General features: G+C 44.5%; 1 protein-coding gene across 5 annotated transcripts in view; it reads right to left on the minus strand.

The window, feature by feature from the left end:
- Positions 1–26,198, minus strand: part of sdk2a (sidekick cell adhesion molecule 2a) — a 111,746-nt gene that overhangs the window by 39,454 nt on the left and 46,094 nt on the right. For 4 of the 5 annotated variants that reach the window (XM_037792873.1, XM_037792871.1, XM_037792875.1 and 1 more), the window contains exons 2-10: positions 15,039–15,201; positions 12,318–12,424; positions 11,927–12,074; positions 8,335–8,468; positions 2,996–3,107; positions 2,372–2,562; positions 982–1,065; positions 647–841; positions 72–188 (exon numbers count right to left, since the gene is read on the minus strand). In XM_037792873.1, the coding sequence (XP_037648801.1) occupies positions 72–188; positions 647–841; positions 982–1,065; positions 2,372–2,562; positions 2,996–3,107; positions 8,335–8,468; positions 11,927–12,074; positions 12,318–12,424; positions 15,039–15,201 (1,251 nt within the window). The remainder of the gene's footprint in view (positions 1–71; positions 189–646; positions 842–981; positions 1,066–2,371; positions 2,563–2,995; positions 3,108–8,334; positions 8,469–11,926; positions 12,075–12,317; positions 12,425–15,038; positions 15,202–26,198) is intronic. The other variant, XM_037792872.1, reaches the window with a different exon arrangement.

Consider the following 26,198-nt stretch of genomic DNA (forward strand, 5'->3'; position numbering starts at 1 on the left):
TACTTTGACACATCCAAATGCGGCATAATGAACCCCCCCACCTCCAGACCTCATGCTGTTAGCCCACGCACCTTTCTGCCAGGTGATGGCTGGCCGTGGGGCTCCCGAGGTCTCGCAATGCAGAATGACTGACATGCTGTCAATCACGGCGCTGTCAGAGGGGCCGGCGGTGATGTTGGGAGCGATACCTGAGAGAGGAGGGGTCAGCCACACACACACACACACACACACACACAAATCAGGTAAGACAGAGGTGATAATGAGAGACATAAACAGCTTTCTCCCTAATAAAGCAGACGCCAGCTGAGAGCTTAATAGACTTGACAAAAAGGGCGGCTGTCGGGTCTCATTCTCGGGGACAACTCTGAGAATCTGACAAGGCGCCGCCATCTCTCTGCTTCTCCTGCTCTGATTCAAAAATAGCCAATAATTGCCTGAGCATCCAAGGTGACAAGTCTGTCAATGTGAAGAGATATATAGATAGATGGGTGTAGGAGGCGAGACAGAGCGAGGGAGAAAAGAGGATTAGAGACGAGAACAGAGGAGCGGATTTAAGAGTAAGAAAGGGGGTGAACAGAGAGCGGAAGATGAGCAGAATTAAGCAGCAGACGTGCAGAGCTTTGAAATGTATTTCAAGGGGACATACTAGTAACAGCTAGGTAGGTGTTTGTCTGGATCTCCCCTGCGAGATTGCGAGCAAAGCACTGAAACATCCCCGTGTCATCCGGCAGGAGACCGTTGATCTGTAGACTGCCTCCCACCAGCACCCTGTACCTGGGGATCTTTACCGGGCTGATGGGCACTGCATCTTTATACCACACTATGTCTGTCTGCGGCGTGCCTGCAGAGGAAGGAGAGGATTATTTTTTTTTTTTCCTTGTCACTGTGACCCTTTTGTTCTTTTTATTCTGTTTTTCTTTGTCATACTTGCTTGCTCTTTCCCACATGCAAGAGCACACAGACAAAACAAACACCACTGACCTCGTGCCTGGCAGGGGATATCCACCACCTTCTCCATCTCTGCACTGATGTGAGTCGGCGGCTCTTTTACAAACAGAGGGTATTCTGTTTCAAAGGAGAAAAAGCATAAAACATTGCCGCATTAAATCCTGTAAAAGGATAGTTTGGGTGTTTTTTAAGTGGGGTTGTATGAGGTACTCATCTATAGTCAGTGTATTCTCTACAGTAGATGACGGTCGGCACAACCCGAGTTTTGAGAAGCAGACAGGAGTTAGAAACAAAAGCAATGTACTGTTGTGGGCAAAATAAATATCAGTTTGAGTATACGCTATATTTAGAATATTTTCACCGGTTTACCATGCCGTCAGAGAGCTATGCAGTCCGAGTTTCCGACGGGGAACTGAAGCTGTTGTATCATCTATGCTCTCGCCAAAGCAACCAGACTCCACTGAAAAAAACTGTAATTTAACCTCACAGAACATGGAACAACGAACAAACTGGTCGGATAGTTTGTTTGTGCTATTGTGTGACTCGGAACTATCCAAAGTCACACAATAACACAAACAAACTAACCGATCGAGGCAGCGGTAGACCAGCAACTCCTCTGTTCTGAGAGGTGAAATTACTGTTTTTTTTCAATAGAGTCTGGTGGCCTTGGCGAACTGCTTCAGTTCCCCTTCGGAAACATAGACTGTACAGCTGTCTGACAGCAAGGTAAAGTGGTGAAATTATTCTAAATATAGCGTACACTTAAACTGATATTGATTTTTTTCAGGTTGGCCTTTCTTTAAGGTCGTTTTTCCTCGTCCGCAGTTCAGTGTCACACTATAGCACAAACAAAACTAACCGACCAGCAGCTCCTGTGTTCTGCGAGGTAAAATTTGAGTTTTTTTCAATGGAGTCTGGTGGCTTTGGTGAAAGCATAGATGGATACAACAGTTTCAGTTCCCCGTCAGAAAGGGCTGTCTGATGAAAATATTCCAAATATAGCGTACACTTAAACATTATAACCTTTCTTTTAGGTGGTTAAAATATGTTTTGCTACCAGTCCCGTCCACAGCAGTACATTACTTTGCTTTCGTGTGGTAACTCCTGTCTGCTTTTCCAAACTGGGGCGTGCCGACCGTCATCTACTGTCTATGGATAAGTACCTCATACAAGCCTACTTCAAAACACCCGAACTATCCCTTTAATAACGATTCGTAAATCATCTGTGCTTTTTTATCTTGACCCTTCTTTGGTGAACTAGCGTTTGCAACCCTTTAGATAACAGCATCAACTCAATTACTGAAGTATAAAACGGCAACAAAATGTTCTCTCAACATGGGGGTTGGCATGCTGATGCAATATTTGGATACTTCAGGCTCAGCTGCTGGGTGCAGGGTTAAAATGTAAGTTGTGGGTAATTTACCTAGAACGTGCAGGAAGGCCCCAGCAGTGGCTGAGGGGACGCTGCTGCTGCGGAGCGACGCCTCACACTCGTAGTAGCCGCTGTCGCTGACTGCGGGCAAACTGATGACCAATCTACGGCCGAAATCTCGGATGCCAGTATTGACCACTACCCCGTCTTTCCTCCAAGTAATACTCATTTTGACGAGGGGTCTGGCGGAGATAAAAAGATGAAAAGGAGAAAAAAAAGAGCAAGAGAGAGGGAGTTTTGGTTTTTAATACAGATTTATATTCTGTTTCAAGGTTACAGAGCATTGAGGGAGCAATGGGATGCATCTGTCATTCTGATTAAGTCTTTGAATTGGAGATAATAGTCAGAATTCAGGGCTGAGATTGCGCGAGATAGCGAGAACAGAGCGAAGCCTTGAATCAAAGGGAAGAATGGAGAGGTACAAAATGAGAGACGTACAAAATACTTTTCTATCATGTTCAAACAAAAGGTTTCGAGATTCATTTGAATCACAAAAAATATCAGATGTGGGGGTGAGACGAGGTGTAGGTGTTTTTGCTAATGTGCGCGTGTCTGCCTTGTGTGTACTCGTATTCGTCTTTTTCTTCAGTTATCCGTGTGTGTGTTGAAATGTACCTTGCGTTTGCAACGCACTCCATGATGGCTTCGTTCCTCCCCATGGTTACGCTGGTGTTCTTGGGGGGTATAATGATAGCGGGGGCGATGGGGTCTGCAGGTCCTCCCACATCTATCACACACACACAGGGAAACACAGAAAAAAGTGAAACAAATCTATAAACTATATGCAGAGCTGTGCATCCGTCTGATATAGCCAACTGAGCGCGGCTAGATCCGCACATAGAGACTGACAGTCTGTCACTATCACCAGCAGGTAGCCAGCATGCTCTCACCAACTATTAACACCCCTGTCTTTACTTTAGATCCTTTTTTCCAGTGCACACAGCATTTCCTGAGCTCGGTGTTAGCCCAGGTGTTAGAAGCCATTATGTAGCATAATTGAGACAAACACAAAAGGCGATTAAATGCAGCACCATCACTCACGGGTTTCACGTAGCCTCCAGCCAACCATCGATTCACTGCCCTCAATCAGTGATCTCTCTCTGAATCTGATCTCATTTTCCCCCCACCTCCCCAGAGTATGGCTGTTGGGCCTGTGCGCCCGTATGTGTTTGAGTGATTGCGAGTTTACAGCGTGTTTACTGCGTGTGTACTGTGTGCACACGCAAGTTCTTTTTCAGGGCTACCCCGGGTTAATAGGGCCCCTAATCAAGTTTTTATTATCATTATTGTTATTTTGTGCCACCTCAGTGTAAATCACACCCTTTCAAGGCCCATTTATGTGGAATCTCAGCAGTGTAATGACAAAGCTTCCTCTACAAACACTGCCTGGATGCAGGCGCAGCCCCTCCTGGCGGGTTATTGCTGTTTGGCTCTGCTCCCCCATTTGATTGCTTCGTTCAAGTCTCCGGCTCTTCAGCTGTACAGTTTGAAATCATCATTTCAGTCGCGTTACAATTTTATAAACCCAGTTTAATTTAGTATAGTGAATGAGGTGCTATAAAAATACAATTTACAAGGTGAAATTAGATTGTTTGTTTGGCTTCAGTTGCATAAATTCTTGTTTACGCCACATACTGTAAAACTTTAGAGGCTTAAGTTTTAACATGATTATAAAGTGTGGCCTTGAGTAAAAAATGTTCACAGTAGACAATAAGATGCAAACTGTATTTAAAGTCCCAGTGAAACTAAAGTTAGAGCGTATTTAGGTTCTGTACTGTGAGTGCCCGGTGAAACTGAATATTTGAGCGGTGTTCAGTTACAAGAGGGATTTAAATCAAATCCTTCGCATTGGATTGGGCTGCTAAAAAGTGGGCTTGAAATTTAGCGCGATATGTAGTGACAGAGGACTGTGGCTCCATGACGGCTCCCAAAAAGTGAAGCCAAAACATCTGGATCGCCCCCTGGTGGCTGGCTGCAGTATAGGTAATTTTAGGTAGTTCTTGTCATGCTGATGTATGTTAAAGTGTTCATTTTTCTGATAAGTTTGGTTTAATTAGTTATTTTATGCTATAAAAAAAGGGGGGTGAGACGTCATGATTGACAGATCTCTAGCTGACAAGCTGCGGCCGTGTTCGGCTCGCAATTGGTTCGGACGGGTGACCTCGATACCACGGCTCCATTGCCCGATCACTACTGCGCAGACTCTGGCTCCAAATGGCGTCAAAATCTGAAGATGGCAGATCCCATATCCGGGATATTTTGGCTTCACTTCTGTACAGCGAGAGGAAGTGGCGACTCGTCGTCCATCTTTATATACAGTCTACGGGCTCCACACACACCTCCCTTGTTGCTAAAAGTTGCAGACTGATTGATGGAAGGTATGATATTATTTGTTGAAATTGGTTGGTACCGGTCATATTTTGTTTTACAGGAAAAAAGGATGATTGGATTTTTGATATGAAAATACGAAGAAATGGATTTTTTGTATTATTTTTTTTGCATATATTGTTAAATAGTTACACAATATGAGCGGGGAAGTGATCTAAAAGGGTTGAAAAGGCATTTTTCATTTCATCTCGACTTTAAAAGTAGTGATTTTAGCTGATCCAGACTATTAACTATGATTATACAGCTTCAAGCAGCAATGAAGGAAAAGAAGAAGAAAGTGAAACTTAGCTGCTGCTGACATTTTTCTGGCACATTTAAGAGACTGCACTTAACATTTGAAAAGCAGCGTAGAGCGTATAAAACAGGTAAATGGTGGACCGTGACCCTAAAATGCATTGTCATGATGTCTGGTTGACAAAAAACTCTAACTGAAAGGTGAAGAACAGCAAAATGTGTCCTTTTAAAGAAAGGTGACGTGTTTCATTCAAAAGAAAGGAGGCAGATGATTAACCCATTGATTGATAAGCAAACAGATCAATTTTGCGATACTGTGATTCTACTATTTCATCATGGTGCTACAAGCATCATCTTGAGGGCATTATTGACGCTATCATTAATTTGCACAGTGAAGGCCAATCAATCCACGTAGAACAGCTTGTTGTCAAGTCATTAGAAGAGTCAAAACATTGAAAAGGAAGAAATGAAACAGGCTTCAATGATTTACCAAAGTCCACAGGATTTATGAGGATAAATCTGAAGATTACAGGCGTTTGGCTGATCTGTGGAATTTTTTTTGTTTCTTAATTAACGGGTGAGATTATGTGGAAAGTTTGATTGGTGTGGGTCCGACGGTCTCTGAGCTCCTCATACAATATAATGTAGTAGTGGAGAAGAAATAGACGAAGAGAGAGAGGAGGAAGAGGAGAAGAAGTGATTGATGGAGAGGAGGAAGAGGAAGAATTTTATCAGCATGAATATTCATCTTCTACCGAGAGCAAGAGATGAAGAATAAGGTCACAAATTGGTAGTGGTATAATCACATACCGTAAATAATAATAATACAAATAAAAGAAGACGAAGAAGGAGGAGGAGGAGGAGGAGGAGAAGAAGAATAAGACGAAGAAGAAGAAGACAAAGGAGAAGAAGAAAAACAAGAATGAGGAGAAGAAGACAAAGAAGAAGAAGAAGAGGAGGAAAGTAAGCAGAAAAAGAAGGAGGAGGAGGAGGAGGAGGAGAAGACAAAGAAGGAGAGAAGGTGAAGGAGAAGAAGAAAGACGAGGAGAGAAGAAGACAAAGAAGGGGAAGAAGAAGGAGAAGAAGAAGATGAAGAAGAAGAAGGAGGAGGAGGAGGAAGATAAGGAGGAGGAAGAGCAGGAGGAGGAGGAGGAGGAGGAGGAGAAGGAGGTGGAGGAGGAGGAGGAGAAGAAGAAGGAGGAACAGGAGGAGGAGGAGGAGGAGGAGACGGAGGAGAAGGTGGAGGAGGAGGAGGTGGAGGAGGAGGAGAAGAAGAAGAAGGAGGAGGAGGAGAAGGAGGAGGAGGAGGAGGAGTGAGGAGGTGGAGTGAAGAGGTGGAGGAGGAGAAGAAGAAGAAGGAGGAGAAGGAAGAGGAGGTGGAGGAGGAGGAGGTGGAGGAGGAGGAGAAGAAGAAGGAGGAGGAGGAAGAGGAGGAGGAGGACGAGTGAGGAGGTGGAGGAGGAGGAGGAGAAGAAGAAGAAGGAGGAGAAGGAAGAGGAGGTGGAGGAGGAGGAGGAGGAGAAGAAGAAGAAGGAGGAGGAGGAAGAGGAGGAGGAGAGGAAGAGGAGGACGAGGAGGAGGAGGAGGAGTGAGGTCTATGCATGATTCATTGATTGTAATTATTGATGCGGTCGTGTTGAAGCTCTTGTGTGTAATAGTCCACTTCAAACAGAGTGCTGATGTTACACTTTAATATCTATTAAATGTTTATCAAAATGTGTTAAATATTTGTGTGAATATCTGAACTAAACGTGTTAAATGAAGTTAAACTCCATAATATTTGGCTGAGAGTTTGATGAAAACTGGGAATCCATTAGACTAGTCAAATAACTCATTTTATTTTCCAGAAGACATGATTGGTTCCTTGGCAGCGACTAATTAATGTATTGCAGTTCATAAACTCTCAGTGTTGAGAATACCTCAAGTGTGTAATCTTCTAATTAAACGGGAAAAGTAAACAACGTGGTGACCTGCATAGCAAACTCCTGCAACTAATGTCACCATATTGTTTACATCCGTCTGTGTCCAAACAAACAACTGTAAACCTGAGTCAACTGTGGGGAATTTCACACTCTGAAGAAGAGAACAAAGAGCAAAATGTGTCTGCCCAGTTTGAGTGTTAGCCGATGTCAGTTTGCTTTTTGACTCAGCTCCGTCTCATCTGTATGCTCCCTCAGGAACAACACGCTCCCTCCACCGCATAGTTTTTGTCTTTTTCTCCACAGAAATGCTAAAATGAACAAATGTTAAAAAAACCTTATTGACTTTCAGATGCAAACTACGGTCGTGTGATCCGCAAGGTCAGATTTGGTGATATTCAGTGATATCTGGTCCCCGCAGACTGCAGTGTCATGCGTATTGAGCACTGAATTACAAACACTGTATTAACAATATGACGAGCATATGCTGGAGCGGGGAGAGAGGCTGATATTACGAATGCGCAGCAGGTTAAAAATCCTCCCCGTTAGATGAATAATACAAATCAAACAAGGGTTCCTGTGATATCTTCTATCAAAGGCTGTATTACATGCTGTATAAAATAGTATCATAAATATCCTCAGAGGCAGTTAGAGAATACATTTAGTGGCTGCTTGAATTGGTCGTAGAACGCAAAGAAAGATTTTTCTGAGATGAAAGTAAGTGGGAGAATTTGACTTTGTTCAGATGAAAGAAGGTGGAAGCAGGTGGGAGGATGGGGAAGGTTCAGCTAATGATCTGACATGTAACCATGCTCGCACGAGCGATGCCAAACTTTATTTGAAGTTGTGAGCGTTTATAAGTGAGGCCGACCTTAATCATTCCCCGTTTGCTCAGTGTCATTTTCATAAATCTGCGTTTTTTTTGCGAGCGGCGATTAAACCGAAGGTCCACTTTATGGGGCCCGTACATCCAGCCAGTCAGAGAGCTGCTGCTGCTGCTGCTGCTGCTGCTGCTGCCTAACACACACCTTATAGACTATTAACTATACTATACTATACTATACCATATATCTCACTGCTGGAGCCAGAGGTTAGAGAAGGACTGCAGAACAACTGTTGTAGATAATGGGTATGATTAGTTGGAGAGAGATAGAAGAAGAAAGGGGTTCTATGATGAAAGGGCGCTCCAGTAGAGGGCGCTATCTCTGTTTCTATTGCCTTTGACTGAGCCACCTGTTGTGTAGCTGCTGTGTTCAGTTAATGTGTGAGAAAAAAATAATGAACTTTTTTTTTTTTAAACTCCATTTTCATTTGCAACAACCTGTTAATGCAATCTGCTGGTGACACAAACAATCTGTTAGTGAGGTGTATCGCTGTTGCTTAAATGTGTTGTGTGGATGCGCGTGTACTTACTCTCAACTGTGAGCGTGATGGGCTGACTCGTTTTGTTCTCCCCGTTCTTGTCGTTGACCGCCTGGGCGTAGTAACGTCCCGCGTCGGGGGCCACGGTGGACAGGATGACCAACGTGTTGTCCAGGGTGATGGCACTGAGGAAATGTTCATGCACACACATATTTGTTTAGCATTACTATCAAGGGCATTGCATTGCCTTACATTCATTTCCATCAAACTAACTGAAAGGGATAGTTTGGGTGTTTTGAACTGGGGTTGTATGAGGTACTTATCCATAGTCAGTGTATTACCCACAGTAGATGACGGTCGGCACGACCCCAGTTTGGAGAAGCAGACTGAAGTTATTGCATGGAACCAAGGTAATGTACTACTGTGGACGAGGCCGACAGTAAAACTTATTTTAGCCTCCTAAAAGAAAGGCCCACCTAAAAAAAATCAATATCAGTTGAAGTGTACGCTATACGTAGAATAATTTGCCGGGTTACCTTGGCACCAGACAGCTGTACAGTCTATGTTACCAACGGGGAACTGAAGCCGTTATCTCTGCTCTCGTCAAAGCAACCAGACTTCATTGAAAAAAACAGTCATTTTACCTCGCAGAACACGAGAGTTTCTGGTCTACCGCTGCCTCGATTGGTTAGTTTGTTTGTGTTATTGTGTGACTTTGGTTAGTTCGGATTCACCAAAGTCACATATTAGCACAAAATAACCGATCGAGGCAGCGGTAGACCAGCAAGTCCTGGGTTTTGTGAGGTGAAATTACTGTTTTTTTTTTCCAATGGAGTCTGGTGGCTTTGGTCAGAGCATAAATGGACACAACAGCTTCAGTTCCCCGTCGGAAAGGGCCGTCTCACAACAAGGTAAACCAGCGAAATTATTCTAAATATAGCGTACACTTAGACTGATATAGATTTTTTTAGGTGAGCCTTTCTTTTAGGTGGCTAAAATACATTTTACTGCCGACCCGTCGACAGCAGTACATTGCTTTGATTCAACGCGGTAACTCCTGTCTGTTTCTCTGTCTTCTTCTGTGTAGACGGGCGTGCTGACCGTCATCTACTGTAGGCAATACACTGACTATGGATAAGTACTTCATACACCCCCACTTCAAAACACCCAAACTATTCCTTTTACCTCAACCTTACCCAATAAGGACACAAACGGCTTTAGGTAACGTTGAATGTAGTCAAATCAAAGTGGAGTCACCAATTTGGTTCTCAATTAATCATACATTCCCACTTAACTGGTGTGCATTATAACATTTGTCCCCAAACACAACCAAACCACTCACAGACACACTCATATCATTAAACCAGTGAGAAGTTGTTTCTCACAGTCAATAAATCCTGAGGGTAAACTGACACACACACACACGCTCATAAATTATGTCTGAAAAAGAAGCACACCATTTTTATGAGCACTTCTATCTACAAGGCACTGCAGTGTCTTAAATGAATAGTTCAGAATGTGTCTCGTTATTTTATACTCACTGTTTCTACGGTACTAGTGTATTAATACAAAGTAACTGTAATATCAATCGCTGTATGAACCCAGCGGGTTAAGATAAGTGAGGCTGGTCTTGTGATATACTTAATATATCCAGACAAATGAATTGGTCCTACAACAACAGCTTTGAGCAACTGATGAAGTTAGACGTCTATATATTTATTGTAAGACAAAACCACAGTACATAATCATGCAGAAATAAATAAATGAATAAATACATAAATAAATACAATTTAATAATTTAATAATAATTAAATAAATTAAAAATAAATGTTAAATAAATAAAAGTAAATGCAAAAATAAATAAATTTATGTTAATAAATAAATTAATAAATAAATAAAAGGGGGAAGTAATACAAAGATTAAGAAATAAAGAAGCAAATTAAAACAGAAATATCAATTTATGCCAATTTCATGAATTATTAAAGCCTACATTTATTTTTAATATTATTTTTGGATGATTTAATAGCATATTTATTTATTTATTGAGTAATTTAGTTATTTATATTTTATTTTGGCAGGTTTCATGCTGCTTAACAGTCAAAGCGCAACCTGCCCCGGTGTGTAGAGACAAGTAAGTGCAACAGACAGACGCTAATAAACTCAAATTTCTTTAAATGCTGTAAACTCAATATAACGTGCTGTATCAGCATCACGTTAGTTTGGATGATCTGTGTGTCTGAGTGTTTTTTTGAGCTTAAGATGGATTTCTGATTTGTCCCACATTAACTGCATTTACAGTCATTATGACGAGCTACGCAGAATACAAGAAAATGGATGGATGACTGTAAAAACTACACACTAGCTTGACAAATAACGAGCCATTCCTTTAAAATCCTTTTTGTTCCTGGAGAATGGCTGAACGTTGGTTTGGGCTGATGGGCTCAAACGTCTGAGATGGGCCCATTAAATGAGGGCTGAAGTTAAGCACGCGGCCAGATTAGGCTCTCCGTATATCTGCCAGCATCTGCCTGATCGGTGCAGGATAAACAGACACACTCCTGGACAATTAGGAGCTGCGTGGCTCTCATCGAGCCAACAGACACCTACACAAACACACAAACACCGATATACACACATGCCTGTGAATATCAATGGGGCCTGACACAAAGCAAGCAAACAAGCGGTAAATGCAGAGTGTCCTGTCAGTGGCTCTCATTGTCAGGGAGCAAAAGCTTCACCGCTTCGCTTCTGATAAGAGTCAGCGGCACAGTAACCGGCTCTGGAATTGGTCTGGAACATTCATGGAAGGGGTTGGGGATTTTTTCTTACTGTGTTACTTGTGCTGTGTTTTTTTACTTGGAGCCCTGCAGGCAGATGGTACTTGCGCCGATCCACTCTTCAAGGGAGACCGTGCAACTCTGGGTCTTCATGTCAGCTATGACATGGTAGAGCTCGCTGCTGAATAATACACGAGGAGACGGTTTCCGAGGAGCTGTGGACTGCCTTCCTCTATTTGTCTGGATGGCGAAATTAATCTCAGGTGATTACCTTCACAGTGTCTCTTCAGGAAAATTGCATATCTGAACAGGCAGGAATCCAGTGAACCAAAAAAAAGCTACACTCGCGCTCGCAGCATAGCTCATAGACAGATATACAGTCACCCGCTGAACTCCCACTGTGCACACGCGGCCTCGCACAGACTCTCACCACATGCACACACACACACACACACCCTCCCACATACAAATCCACCCAGGGGTGAGAGCTGTCAGTCAAACACATCGTCAATTGAGGCCTTTTGTCCAATTTTGTCTAATTGGTTCCCCTGCTGCCTGCTCTATCTCTACCCTTCAATCATTCCGCCTGCAAAGTCAATAGGGGCGATATAATAACCCGCTTTATCATTGAGAGGTGATTCAGTGATGAACACAGGGCCCGCGCCAACATCATCAACCACTCTGCTCAACTTCACTCATGGTGTGTGTGTGTATGTGTGTGTGTGAGAAAATCTGCGAGCAGTATTGAACTTCTCGGAGTTCTCTGAAGTGAAAGATATTCTGCTCCAGCAACATATACAAGCGCTCAGACACGCGCAGAAACACACGTGCACACACGCCGAACATACCATGCAGGGTAGACTTACATGCGGCTGCTGGAGGGAATCTTACGCCCGTCTCTGAACCAGGTGATCTGTGGCCTGGGGAAGCTGTGTATCCGCGGCGCGTGGATGAGAGCGCCATCACCCTGGGAGACAGTTTGAGACCTTTCGCCCTCCACAAAACCACCCATATCTAGCAGGCATTAAAGAGAAGAAGTGTAGACAAGGAAAGTGAGCAAAAGAGGAAAATTAATACTAGAAGAGAAACATGATGGGAGATGAAAAAAAGAAGAATTGTCATTATTATGTACTTTTTTCAAAAGCTAAGCTCCTTTACTCAGTGACTCATCCACATACTGAGCCTGACAAGCCTTTAACAAAACCCAGCGTCCTCCCCTTACTTTGTCACACGTGTGGAAAAGAAACCCGCACTTACAGGCGACCTGCACTTCAGTGCTGCACTGCATTATAGCGCCCACTCGGTTCCTCACGATGCAGCGGTAGCGGCCGGCGTGCGACCGGTCCAGCGAGGGGATCAGGTACCTAATGGGCACACACACAAACACAAAGTGCCATTAGTCGTCATCATGAGCGTGACAGACGGTGACATTTTATCATCTCGGAGCTTTTATCCCCCCCCCTCACACACTCGAGATGCTAAATGAATCGAGATGTTTCACTGGGCTCCAGCTTAAATGGCGTTCCACTTAGCCATGAGACATGGAGGTTCTAAATTAGGAATATACTAGAGCGGCCTTGAAGTATGATTCAGCGCTGATGTGCAGACGGACAGTAATCTTAAAGTCTTAAATCTTTTTTAACTATTTTTATTGCCAATGTGTGAACAGGTTGTAATTTAACCTAAAAAATAACACCTTCCGCGACTTTATGTGTTTCTTTTATCAACCTGTAGACTGCTTTTAATGTGAAGAATGAGGGTCGATTTTCTGGCAAAATCCAAACGGATGTGACGTCATGCGAGTTCGCGAGTGCCTTTACTTTTTTCAGCTCCGCTTCAGGGCTAACAGTATGCAATGACAGCTAACGTTTGGTAAGAAGTGGAGTCCGCTAACGCCAACAAACGACCAGCCCCCACCACAACTCAGACTCCGATACAAACTCCACGGAAGCACAAAAGTTATATCTAATTAAGACCGTCTCGCAAAACAGGAACGTGACCGACGTCAGGGGGAAAACTAATGTGGTGGGAGTGTGTGCGCATGTGGGAAGTGAGTGGTGAAGCAAGAGAGAGCGAGTGGCGGCGAAACGAGCGAGCAGAGGTGCAGAAGAGAGTTATTTTTTCGCTGAGAATATTAAGTGAACGTACAGTGGAAGTTGCAGTTTGTGCAGAAATAAACGCTGCAGCTCCTCAAGACCAACAGAGGTCTCCCGTGTCTTGTTTCAGTGAAGTTCCCAGGAGACCAAAACTATGGTATGTGTCCCTGTGCCTCCTGACCACTGTCGGTCGGGAGGTTGAAGCAGGAAAAGTAGTGTACTGTTTGGATGTAAAATGAAAGTTTGCGACCCGGCAGCCATGTTGACATCAGTTGAAGGAATACCAAGCACCGCCCACCTGCAGGAGCACAGCCAATAGGAACGCTCTCTCTCTGAAATGACCTGTGATTAGCCAAAGTAGATATAGATAGATATAGATTTTGTAATGCCTGAAAACAGAGCCATGAGGAGTTGCAGAAGTCTAGTTTTCTCTGAATTACAATATGCTGAAAAGTTATTATGACATTTTTTCCCAATGATGCCAAAACCATTCTGCCTGCTGAAGCTTTAACAAGCAATTTCTGATTCTTACATTGAGTCCCTTTAAGGCCAGCTGTGGAGCGAAGAGCGGAGAGTTTCTGACTGACTGGCAGGACTCACAAAAGACCCCATTGTTATCTTGTATCTTCAGTCAGTTGAATCAAATCATATGAGCGCTTCTCACCTGTTCATCCCTGGCAGCCGTAACTCCGTCTCTCCCCCGATGTGCATTAATGTTAAATGGTGTGTGTGTGTGTGTGAAATATAGGTAGATAACCCCCAGATCTGAGTCCTCTTTAATTGGTTTGCTACAGCCACTTAGGAGTGTGGAGTCCGCCCCTGCACTGCAATTCACAGTAGGAGAGGGTGGGTGAGGTGGTGTGTGTGGAGGGGGGGGGGTCCGATTAAATGGATTCAAGTTCTCCTCTTTGATCAGGGCTGGTGAAGAATAACAAGCAGAGGGCTGGCCCGCAGAGCAGACCCAGAGACTAAGCCACGTGAGAGCACAGCCAAATACTGAGGAAAAAGACAGGGAAAGAAGAAGACGATGGGGAGAAGAGGATGTGAGACGGGGAAGGGAAAGTGTGAGTGTGAATGTGGGGAGAGGGAGGGAGGGAGAGAGGGAGGCGGGGGGTGTAGCCAGCGATAGCAATCAGACAATGCCACCTGAGAGAGTCTGTCCATGTCTAGGGGACTGGGCAGACTGAGTAGAGAGTGAAGAAAACAGGGCTAGAATTAGATAGAAACTGACTTTCACCGTGTGGACTGTGACTTGCGAACACACACACACACACACACACACACACACACACAAGCCTACAGTACATGGACAAATGGGCTCGATGCATTCACACACAGAGAGGCCTTGTTAGCACAGGCTGAGGCTCTCTCTTGCCACACTACTCTGTGCCCTTAGTACAATCCTCCAGCATTGTGATAGAGGCTGAAGTGTAATAAAAGTCCACGGTCAGTGAAACAGCATCTTACTGCTGACAAAGCAAACCAGCCCACCCACACTCACTGCACAATTTGATGAAAAAATATGCATTGTTAGATTCCGTCGCAGTTTCAACAAACAGCGAAAGAGAGAGAAAAGAGAGGAGTTATCTGCTCGCCCCATCTCTGCACGCTGAACACAGTGCGAGATACAAATCGGGATAAATCTGACAATCCCCTGAACGCAGGATGTTATGTCTCAGGGGAGACATGCAGCCAAATCAGTCCTGAATAAATCCATGAAAATGAGTTTCCAATATGAATAAAAATGAGCAATTGAGCTATTAGTTACAATTAAATGCCGCTAAAATGTCCTCATGTAGTAAGCTAATTATAGATGATGAATAATAATGAAAAAAAAGAAGGTAATAGAATGAGCTCAGGCAGGCAAGGTTGTATTCCTCACCTGTATTCCAAGGAGAAACGTGTGAGCTCGCTGCCGTTGTAGATCCATTTGAATTCAAGGGGCCAGCTGCCCTCGGCCATGCAGGTCAGGACCAGGCGGTTCCCTTCCAGGTGAACCTGCGTCTGAGGAGGCTCCATCTTAAAATAAGGTGGGACATCATCTACTGGAAACAAGAAAAGAGAGAGGGGGAAAAAAGTGAGAGTGATTTAAAAAAGACGGCTGTCAAATAAACGCGATAATAACGTGTTAGCACAAATTCATTTTAACACCACTAAGTTCTTTAACACATTAAAGCAACTTGCGATTTTTAGTTTGTAGCAGGTTAGAGTGAAGGTACTGGCATCATATAAAACTAGAAAAGCTAAGGAATCCATTGGTACCAACCATGTCATAGTAGCGTGTAGCGAAGGAGGTTAAATAACGCTCCAAACTTACGCTAAATTTTGGCGAGGATATATTGGCATGGCCATTTTCAAAGGGGTCCCTTGACCTCTGACCTCAAGATATGTGAATGAAAATGGGTTCTATGGGTACCCACGAGTCTCCCCTTTACAGACATGCCCATTTTATGATAATCACATGCAGTTTGGGGCAAGTCATAGTCAAGTCAGCACACTGACACACTGACAGCTGTTGTTGCCTTTTGGGCTGCAGTTTGCCATGTTATGATTTGAGCATATTTTTTATGCTAATTGCAGTACCTGTGAGGGTTTCTGGACAATATTTGGCAGCGTTTTGTGTTGTTAATTAAATTCCAGTAATAAATATATACATACATTTGCATAAAGCAGCATATTTGCCCACTCCCATGTTGATGAGAGTATTAAGACAAATCTCCCTTTAAGGTACATTTTGAACAGATAAAAAATGTGCGATTAATCGCAATTAAATATTTGACTCCATTGACAGACCTGAAAATGACAGAGGGGGTAGCTGGTAAAAAAAATGCATTGATTTGGTGATTCAGTGACCCCTGTGTGCAGACACTCAACACAATTTCAGCAATTTCACAGGAAACGAGGACTCGGAACAAGCTATTTACATTTTTCTTCTGCACTGATTGGGAACTTGAAGGTCAACGGAAAAGCCTGCCAAAAAAAGCACATGAAATAAAGTTGTTACCGCAAAAAGCAGCTTACTCTTTTATTTCAAACCGAAATGCGTTGGCAAAGAGGTAGAGGAGCAATTTGTGCAGCAGAGGAAGTGTAAATGAACTCTTCCATACCTCCAGATCAGTAAAAGAGGATGCGGGAGGGAGAAGGAGATGGAGATGGAGAGAGGAGGGAAGGGGGAGTAGACAGAAAGCAGATGGAGAAAAATACGGCAGAGATTGTACACAAAAAAAAAAGAAAGAAGGCGAGGAGGAAGAGAGAGTGCGAAACTAGGAAGCCATGGGTGGGGGGTGGCAGGGGCTGCTTTAGAAAACACAAAGTTTCCCAGCCTTAAACCCCCTTCTCTGACAGGATGAGTTATGCTCTGTGCCTCCCTTCATTTATCTTTATAGTTCCCTAATGCAGCCAGATTATACAGGCCCCATCCGCAACGCTGCACACAGCCAGCGCAGCCGCGGAAAGCCTTTAAGGTGATACGCTAAGGGTCCGGGGCTGAGCTCGGAGACAAAGTGCTTTCATTTGAGCTGATGAAAAAGGCATGATCAGACCTATTGATCTGTCTGCCTCGCCAGCCACGGGCGACACTGAGCCGATTGTGCCAGTGTTTGTGGCGGGCTAATTAAAGTCTGTATTAATAGTTGCAGTAAGCCGCCATGAGCCCGGAGCACGCCTGGTTCTGGGTCTACCACACACTGGCTGACTCATTCTAATGGCACATCGCTGGAGCCTCTTTCTCTCTCCCTCTCTCTCTCTCTCTCCACATCCACCAGCAGGTTCACGCCCAAGATTTATGGCGGCGAATGCAGTGGATGGCGTGGCGGAAGCGGGTGAATGTGAGGGCAGCCTCGCCGAGCAGGGAAGGGGGATACAGAAAATTGAACCTGATTGAAACTGTAAATAAAAGGAATGACTGTGCACCTCTGTGTCTCACACTGTAGGTACGCAGATAACCGGACACACACACACCAGCACAATACCCCTCTGGAAGCTGCAGCTTACTCCCCTTTCTATTACCCTCAAAAAAAAAACCCAGCACTCATAAAAAGGAGGCAAACAAAACCACCTTTCTGTTTCATAAACCAGTCCTTACATTTCTCCCGTTTGGTTACAACAATACTCCACTACTACCTGGCTAATCTGTTCTTTCTACCACCTTCATGAACGTCTCTAAAACAAAACCAACAGACCCTTGAAACTGATCCCCGTCTGAGCCCAAACTAAAGAACCATCCTTATTTTCCCCAGGCAGTATAGCCGGTGGAGTGGCGGCTGTGCTGTAATTCTACCCACCAGTAAATGCATTTGTACTTGACACACACACACACACACACACACACACAACCCAAAACATTCACTTATGCCTGAACAAACGCACACAGGCAACACCCAACCATTTCCAGCTGGTTCAGGGGCTCGGTGGCTACATGCACTTAGCAATGCGGCTCCATCAACAAGCCACCATTAGAGACCTGCACGCGGCAAACCCGTTTGGGCACACATTGAGGCAAGGAATATGCGTAATACCAAGTTACTGATGTGAAATTGCAGAATTGAGTGCACGGTAATCACCACTGAGGTTTCCTGTTTTAGTGCCATTCATGTGATCACATCCGTTTCTACCTCAAATTACCGGATCACTTGAGCCCCTTTTTATGAATTTCTAATCACCGGCTATCTGCGGCAATTTCTCATTTAGGGTAAAGAGTGTATATTCAGGAACAAAGCGAGAGAGGAAAAGTCACTGTTTAAGATACAGCGCAGAACCGACATCCAAGAAAAGATTGCTCGCCATGTTAAGTGATTTTCTCCTCGAGACTCGGGGAGAACTTAAATGGCCGCTGACCGCTAACAGTTTCTCGCTGCTGAAGGGAGATAGAACCAATTCCTCTGCACGCTGGGCTCTGGGATCTAATGAGTTTCCGACAGAGAACCTCTCGTCTGACCCTCATTCTCCTCTTCCTCTTCATCACTGTGCTTTTGATCTTCGCAGTGAACCGCTGAGGTCAAAAAGCGCCTGTGGTGGACACCGCATGTGTTTTAAAGCGTATCTGTTTCTTCTGTTTTATGTGTGCAGATAAACACTGTAAATATGCAATGCGTCTGTTTGCACATGTGCATGTCAACATGGAAACAGATGTGTCTATTTATGCTCACGCAGATGTGAACTTTCACATGTGTGCACATGCAGTAGCACAAAGCTCTGTTAATATACAGTAAACTAGAGACGGCTCGCTGTCGATGCTGCTGTCACTAATGCGTCATGTGGATGTTTTTGCCTCCGCTGGGGTGTCATCGCCGCTGAGCTGATCTATAAATCGTCTCAGGTGTCATCTTGTTTAAAACCACTGTGACTTCATGGAACAGAAGTGTGATATAATACATATATGCATGTCTCATTTTTACAGAAACACGTCTGTGGACACAAACACACATGAATGCACAAATAGGGGACTATAGAATCAACTTAAAGAGATAGTTCAGGTGTTTTGAAGTGGGGTTGTATGAGGTTTTTATCCATAATCAGTGTATTACCTACGGTAGATGACGGTCGGCACGCCCCCGGTTTGGAGAAACAGACAGGAGTACTAGCACGGAAGCAAGGCAATGTACTGCTGTGGACGAGGAGGCAGCAAAACGTATTTTAGCCACCTAAAAGAGAGGCCCACCTAAAAAAATCTGTATTAAGTATACACTATATTTAGAATATTTTCGCCACTTTACCTTGCCGTGAGACAGCTATACAGTCTACGTTTCCGACATGGAACCGAAGCCGCTTTTGATGCTCTCGCCAAAGCCACCAGACTCCATTGAAAAAAACTGTAATTTGACATCACAGAACACGACCGATCGCGGCAGATTAAATTACAGTTTTTTTCAATGGAGTCTGGTGGCTTTGGCAAGAGCATCGAAAACGGCTTCAGTTCCACATCGGACACATTGACTGTATAGCTGACTCACGGCAAGGTATAGTGGCAAAAATAATCTAAATATAGAGGCTAAAATACATTTTGCTGCCAATCCCATCCACAGCAGTACATTGCTGTGCTTCTGTGTTGATACTCCTGTCTGTTTCTCCAAACTGGAGGCGCGCCGACCTTCATCTACTGTAGATAATACACTGGCTATGGATAAGTACCTCATACAACCCCACTTCAAAACACTTGAAATATCCCTTTATTTGACTGGAGGACATTAGTTCATCTGACTGCGGCTGACTGGCTGCACTGTGTCAAGTAGTAAAGCTGACATCTTTTCTGGAAGAGACGCGAGGAAGAAAAGGAAGAACTGTGGCCTTTGCCTTTCCAATGATGAATGAAGGGACAGCGGTGGGCTCTGCAGGTGCGAGGCAGTGCCTGCTGCAGGCTTTCCAGATGGAAAGCTAGAGGGCAGTCCTTCTGGACTATGAATTCCTGCAGCACTATGAGCACAGATAAAAGCCAGCCGAAACGGGTCGACAGATCCAGGGAAGACCAAAACCTGGCATGGCGGGACCAGGAGGGCTTTAATGTGGCTGCTGTGCAGAGCAGCTGCCCCCGACAGTCACGCTGCACCACCAGCCCATTCACCAAAGATATGAAAACACCTTATTCTAACCTGACAGCTGAGGTTGAATGGTGGCATGTCTCCAGCCGGGTCCCCTGCTGCAGACACAGAATTTTAATGGCCGTGAGACAAAGACCACAGGCACCGGGGCAGCTTTATAAACCAAGGCCCATTGTGCTCCCCATCGCGCCGCGGCTGGCATGCAATCACACAGACGGTGTTCACATTCGGCTTTTGTCTTGTATTCTTTCTCTTGCTTATTTTTGTGCCTCACCTCCTTACCCCCGCTCCACTCCAGCAGCAGCAGGGAGCTCTTTCTGCCCTCTGCTTAATCCTCAGGCACCTGTGTTTGAGCCTATGTAACCACATCCTCGCTGGCTCTCGGCACAACTGTATCACTGAGATGCAGCGATAAAGTGGAGCCCCCGCATGCCGAAACATTTGGAGGTCTTGTTATCTGCTCACTCTTTCTCCACCTCGCTATCTCACTCTCTCCACCTCTCTTTCTCTTCCCAGACACGCACACATACATATATGCACATAACTTCCCCGCTCCATCGAGCACCCCCAGTCCACCTCATGGTGCATCATGTCATCCAGGAAAATTTAGAGCCGTCATTTAGCCTCTCCAATTGGACTTTAACATGTGAGATGGGTCATGGTTAGCCTCTCTGATGGGGGTTATGCAACAGTCATGGCAGCAACCTTGGCCTAGTAATGGCTTGGTGAAAGGGTGTGGGTTGTGGGGTTGGTGGCGGGGGGTTAAAAGCATCTTAAAAGCTGATGAAACACCTCCCTTATAGATATACACATGTGCATCAAGCACACACACACACACACACACACACACACGATTTGCTTTACAAGTTGAGATGTGCATGTTTGGGCTCTTTTAACAAACACATAAATACACAACTATCCACACCTCCTCCCCCGCGAAAACACCATCCATCCTGAAGGTCAGCCCGAACTGTCACTCCGTCACCAGCCGCTGTCACCGTGACAACAGGCACCCCACCGATTTACACTCCATCACTTAGGTGAGTCAGAAAACAGGCGGACACGCAGGGAGGGATTAAGAAAGACAGCGAACGAGAAAAGACAGAGAGGGCGACGGTGAAAACAGATGGCGAGAGAAACGCGGGGCTTAATGATAAAAGAGAGATATCGGGAGGTGATGTAGAGGCGGGATGAGGTGAGGGATTGAGAAGGGGTGGAGAAATGAAAAGAGTGTGTCCTCCAACGCTAGGCTGCAAGGTGAAGCGACCCATTACAGCCGAAGCCAAACAAGCAGACCAGGCCTGGAAGACGGGGAGGGGAGATGGAGAGCCTCCATCTAACCCTGCACTCATTTAGAGAAATGGCTTACGGATCAGCATCTGCATGTGAGTGCCAGTCCATCACAGCTCCATGTCTCCCAACCCCCTTTGGGTTTATAGTAGGGCCGGGATGATACACCTATCTCCCAATTCAATATTATAACCATATTTCAAATATTGCGATTCGATATTACGATTTATTGCAATTTTCGTTAACTTTTTTTAACACTAGACTATGGGAAAAAGTTAAATCATACATTTCTAGGCTTCTAGACTTTTACTTTGGAAAATATCTGAATTGATAGAGTAACAATGTTTGATTTTCAGCAAGTATGTAGTCAGAGATGTCCTGAAGTCAAATATACTGTCAGAAATATATTATTGATTTTTTTTTCCAGCAACCCAAAAATCAAAGACATTTCCTTCACAAATAAGTGGTATTTTAGAGACATGTAATGTTTTATACTTCTGGTGAATATGATCCAATCAATCTTATTTCCATATATGTATTTTACAGTTCCCTTTGTTAACAACTTATTCTGAGAACTGGACGTAGTCACACGTGTATACTTTGTGTATACTTCCTTTACCGTTAGCTTTGTTCTCTTTATACATCCATGGTCAGCTCCATCGGGGCTGTTTGAATGCATTTAACATAAATGTCAGTATAAGGGTGCTCTACAGTTGTAGTGTCGGCGGATTTGACCATGGAGATGCGAGTGACGGCTATGGCAATGTGTGAACCACAAAGTGTTTACGTTACTGCATGTGTAGTGTTTACCACTTTGGATGTAAAATGTGAGGGTACGGGTCATATCCATGCAGACCCTCTGCCGTTTTCTACTTTGTCGTTTCGGCTTGTTGTGGTTTGTTTCGGTTGACGGATACGGAACGGATATGACGTCACGTTACTAAAACTACAACAATAAAAGCGGTAACTTCCTTCAACCGCCGCATAGACTCAAATGAAGCAAATATATCGATTATAGCATTGAAAAATCTATTTCAAATTAGTAAAAAAATCACGCTACATAGGTGAATCGATTTTTTGGTCCCACCTCTAATTTATAGCTCTAGAACAAGTTTGTGCACCATTCAGTCGGACTAAGATCTCTTTGGTATCTATGTTGTAACGATAAAAGGTTTCATGGCCCAAGTGACAGCTTTTAAAAGCTCATCCAGTCATGCTCACCGCTCGGAGGAAAGTACGAATATGGATTTTCATGTTAAGTTGTTTTCTTCTTTCTGATGATGCGTCTGCTTTGATGTTGCAGAAAAAGTCCTCAGGTCGCCACCGACGAAAAACCGCCCCGCATCCCCGGCCGCGTTAAGTGGATCGCCACGGGTTAATTGATGCGTAATTGATGTGATTAATTGAGGTGTAATGTAGCGCGGTGGTGACGTGTCTGGGATCCCACTTGCTGCGGGCCTATGTGTATGTGTGTGTGTGTGTCTCTAGGTGTGTCTAAGTGTGTCTATCTGATGCTGCAGCATCACAATTAGAAGCACCAGCATCCAGCCAACAAATGGAGATTTAATTAGGAGCGAAGACGGAGCGGGAGGCCAGTCAATGGGCAGCAGATTGAATTATCTGGACACACACTCCGGCGGGCAGCGCAGACAAATTCACAGTCACACACACATACTCACACACACACACACACTTTCTGTTTGGAATTCTTCCCTGTTTGCCTCGCTGCTCCTCTGAGTGTCTCCCTCTACCTCTCTGCTATGCTCTGCCTGTCTCCAACTAGCTTTTTCTTTTTGATTCCCTCTTCTTTTTTTCTCTTCTCTTTTCCCTGCCACAATATCAGTTTCCTCCCTATGTGTTGTGGCAGCTTCTCTTTCTTGGTGGCCTTGATCTCTCCCAATACAGTCGTTTTCGTACTCTCTCTCCTTGTCCTCTCATCAGTTGTCATCTCCCTCGCTCTCTTCCCCACGTCCCTTCCTCCTGAGCTCTCTGTCGAGATGTCATTCCGCACTCTCTATCTCCCTCCATCCTCTCGCCCCGGCTCTCTTCTTCTTTAGCACTTTTTCTGAGTCACTATATTGTGCGGCGTACAGCGAGGGACGTGTCTGTGATATCCAGGAGCCTAATTAGCAAGTCCAGCTCCTGGCAGGGAACACGGCACGCAGAGGAGCACAGGCACAAGGCCCGGCGTCAATTAATGAGACCTCGCACACCCACAGCCGCCATTACACGCCCTCTGCAGCATCCAGTCTCTAGTCAGCTCAGCCCTGTCCGGCGAACAGTGGGGGAAAACCACAAATGAACAACTGTAGCTTGATGTAGGAAAGTTGTGTCTGTAATCATCAAGGGATAGTCCTAGCTTTGTAAAAGACAAAGCATGGGTTCTTGTCTGACTTTGTGGCACTCAGAGAAGATTTATGTGTCGTAGCAGCGAGCTGTGAACACATTCTTGGATCCAAAGGATGTATCAACTTAGCCATACACTATATGGCAATTTCTTTCTTGCGAAGGACAAGATATATGAAATTGTTTTTCCTTAAGGAAGTGAGGTTTGGAGAGCTCTTACGGGTAGAAACACAAATGATCCATGCTGGTAGTGCGTGTGTGACTGACATCACAGTATTATTTCCCAAGTGAGACTGACGGCTCCTACGATTTGGAAGAGGAAGTAAAGGTTTTTTGTGCGCCAGATCACATACGCGCCTCTCTCCGACTCTTCCTCTTTTCACCAGGGAGAAGGGGAGACGGTAGCGGGTGGGAGAGAGAAAAATAGGTACAAATTCTCACTTGATCTTCGTGAGAGCTAATTGACATTGTTTAAAAAAAAACAAGAGAAAGCAACACAAAACACATAAACGACAGTAAGTGGAAGAAATAGCAATAATAACAGAAAAAAACAACAAGGAGAGCTGCATCGGGAATAGGAGGCGGGCAGCTTTTCTCAAGGCATGAGAAGGTTGGAAATAGGCCTAAGTGAATTTAGAAAGTAGGGCAAAGACTAATGGAGGAAAATAAACAAACGCGCTGAAATGTGAATTCCACAGGGCCCCGGGTCATTAGAGTTAATACGGCACGCTGTGCCATCTGCCGCGATTGTTTACACTAGCCTGGATAATTAGATCCTAATTAGTGGATGGTATGGTAGGGGAAACATTACTTCACACGCATTGAGGTGGAGATGATCAGATGCACCTGCAACGCGGCGCTGCCTGTCCATCCTGGGACCGCTGTGGGTATCGTCAGATATCAGACAGGTCTTGATTTAATTGCCTGATGCACCAGACAGAATCTGGATCTCTCCCTTCCCACCATTAACATATAGATAGAGTTGTACTTTTTTTTGGAGGAGAGAGTCATCTTTGCTCTTGACATTATGACAACCTGTCTGCTCCTTGTTCCCCTTTATCCCTCATACTATATGTGTGTGTGCAAAACGTAAATCCTTGTGTGACTGTGTTTCTTTAAGATACAGACACCAGAATATTATCAGGCAAAATGCATGGACTCAAACTGCCATGTCCCATCCGCGCCTTTTCTCCCCAGCCGAACCCTTTGAATCTCTGAATTGGAGAGATACCGACCGGCATGCTAATAGTGTTTTGCTTAGGTGCGACGTATCGGGGGCGCTTGCCATTGTAATATATGCGCGTGGAATGGCGGGTGATTGTGATTCTTATCAGTGTGGCAGAGTGCACGGGCGCCAAGCCGTGAGTGGCAGGGGCTGGCAGTAAATGCTAATGGCAGAGAGCAGCTGACGGAGAGAAGAATTATTATCTCCCTCCCTTCATTACATTTACACAACCTGCCTGTCTGTCTCACTTCCTTCCTCTGAGCCCAGACGTGAACAGCAATCAGTGTTGGCAATGCTTTATTTGCATGTTTTGCAGGAGACAGACACCTTCTTTTTGTGTCAATGCATCATCTACAATGGGATTGGGATGTGAGGAGTTTCTCATATTTACAATATGTCACACAGATTACATGTCAGCAACATCGGGTCTGATTTGACGGTTATCAGGCCATTAAATAGGCGTTATCTGTCGCTATTAGCGGCGTAGATGTGGGTCAATAGGGGCCTACTGCGCCTACTACGTCGTAAAAGTGAAAGTGAAACACGTTCTAACACGTAAAACTGCATGAAATGTTACATTTTGAACACAAACAAAAAGGCGTCTTTGGGTTTATGCAACAAAACTACAACTTTTTTAGGTTTCGGCAACAAAACTTTGTTTAGGGTTTAGGGAAAAACATTGTATTTCGACTTAAAATAACTACATTTCAAAAGTGAAAGTGAAATTTAAAGCTTGTGAACCCAAAGACCACTACACGTTGTTTGTTTCATATGGGATGTGAACTTCCTGGGTGAAAACCCTGTGTTTTGTGTCCCATCAATCGCCCCCCAAACCTCCACCTCATATGGAGTTTCAGGCTGTCTATACATCACTCCATGATCTGCCTCTGCTCCCGTCTTTTATATCTTGATGAATGAAAACTCTGAAATGAACAGAGTGAAAACTGGATCTTATTAGATAAAACAGATGTTGACAAGCTGCATAATTTGCAGTTGAAAAAAGATAATAAATCGCAATATATCTTATCGCAAAACTCAGCATATCATAAAATGTTTAAAATCGCAATAAGATCGTATCGTGACTTAAGTATTGTGACAATCGTGCGGCCTCTGGTGATTCTAACCCCTAATCTTTCAGTGCTCGACCATGTGAACGGATGATAAAACCTAAAATTGGGTGTAGCAGGGCCTTACTGACCCACATCTATGGGGCTTACAACCACAGATAACGCCTATTTAATGGCCTGATGGCAGTGTAATCGCCTGGAGATGAGTAGAGTTATAGAGTGTATGGATGTGTATTTCATTTTATCTAATTTTGGATGATGTGTAGCAGGATTATCACCTTTGTGAGCAGGGCAGCCTGAGGGAGGACAGAGTCCCTGCTCCTAATTGAGACCTCTGGAGTGTGAGAGCCGACAGAGTGGAGCTTGTCACATCACTGCTTCTCTCTCCACCGCATTACAGAAACCCTCTGACCACTATTCTCTCCCATCACCCATGCTAGAGCACCAAGTCGAGCTCTGTGATGGCGTGAGAGCTCCCCCATCGCCCCCTAAAAATCACTTCATTCAGATGGAACCTCAAAGCTGCTGGCCTCCTATGCGACATCCCACCAGGCCACATCTCTGACCTCTGAGGCGTC

This window comes from Sebastes umbrosus, chromosome 14 (assembly GCF_015220745.1).
Source record: "Sebastes umbrosus isolate fSebUmb1 chromosome 14, fSebUmb1.pri, whole genome shotgun sequence".
In the NCBI taxonomy this organism is placed as follows: domain Eukaryota; kingdom Metazoa; phylum Chordata; class Actinopteri; order Perciformes; family Sebastidae; genus Sebastes; species Sebastes umbrosus.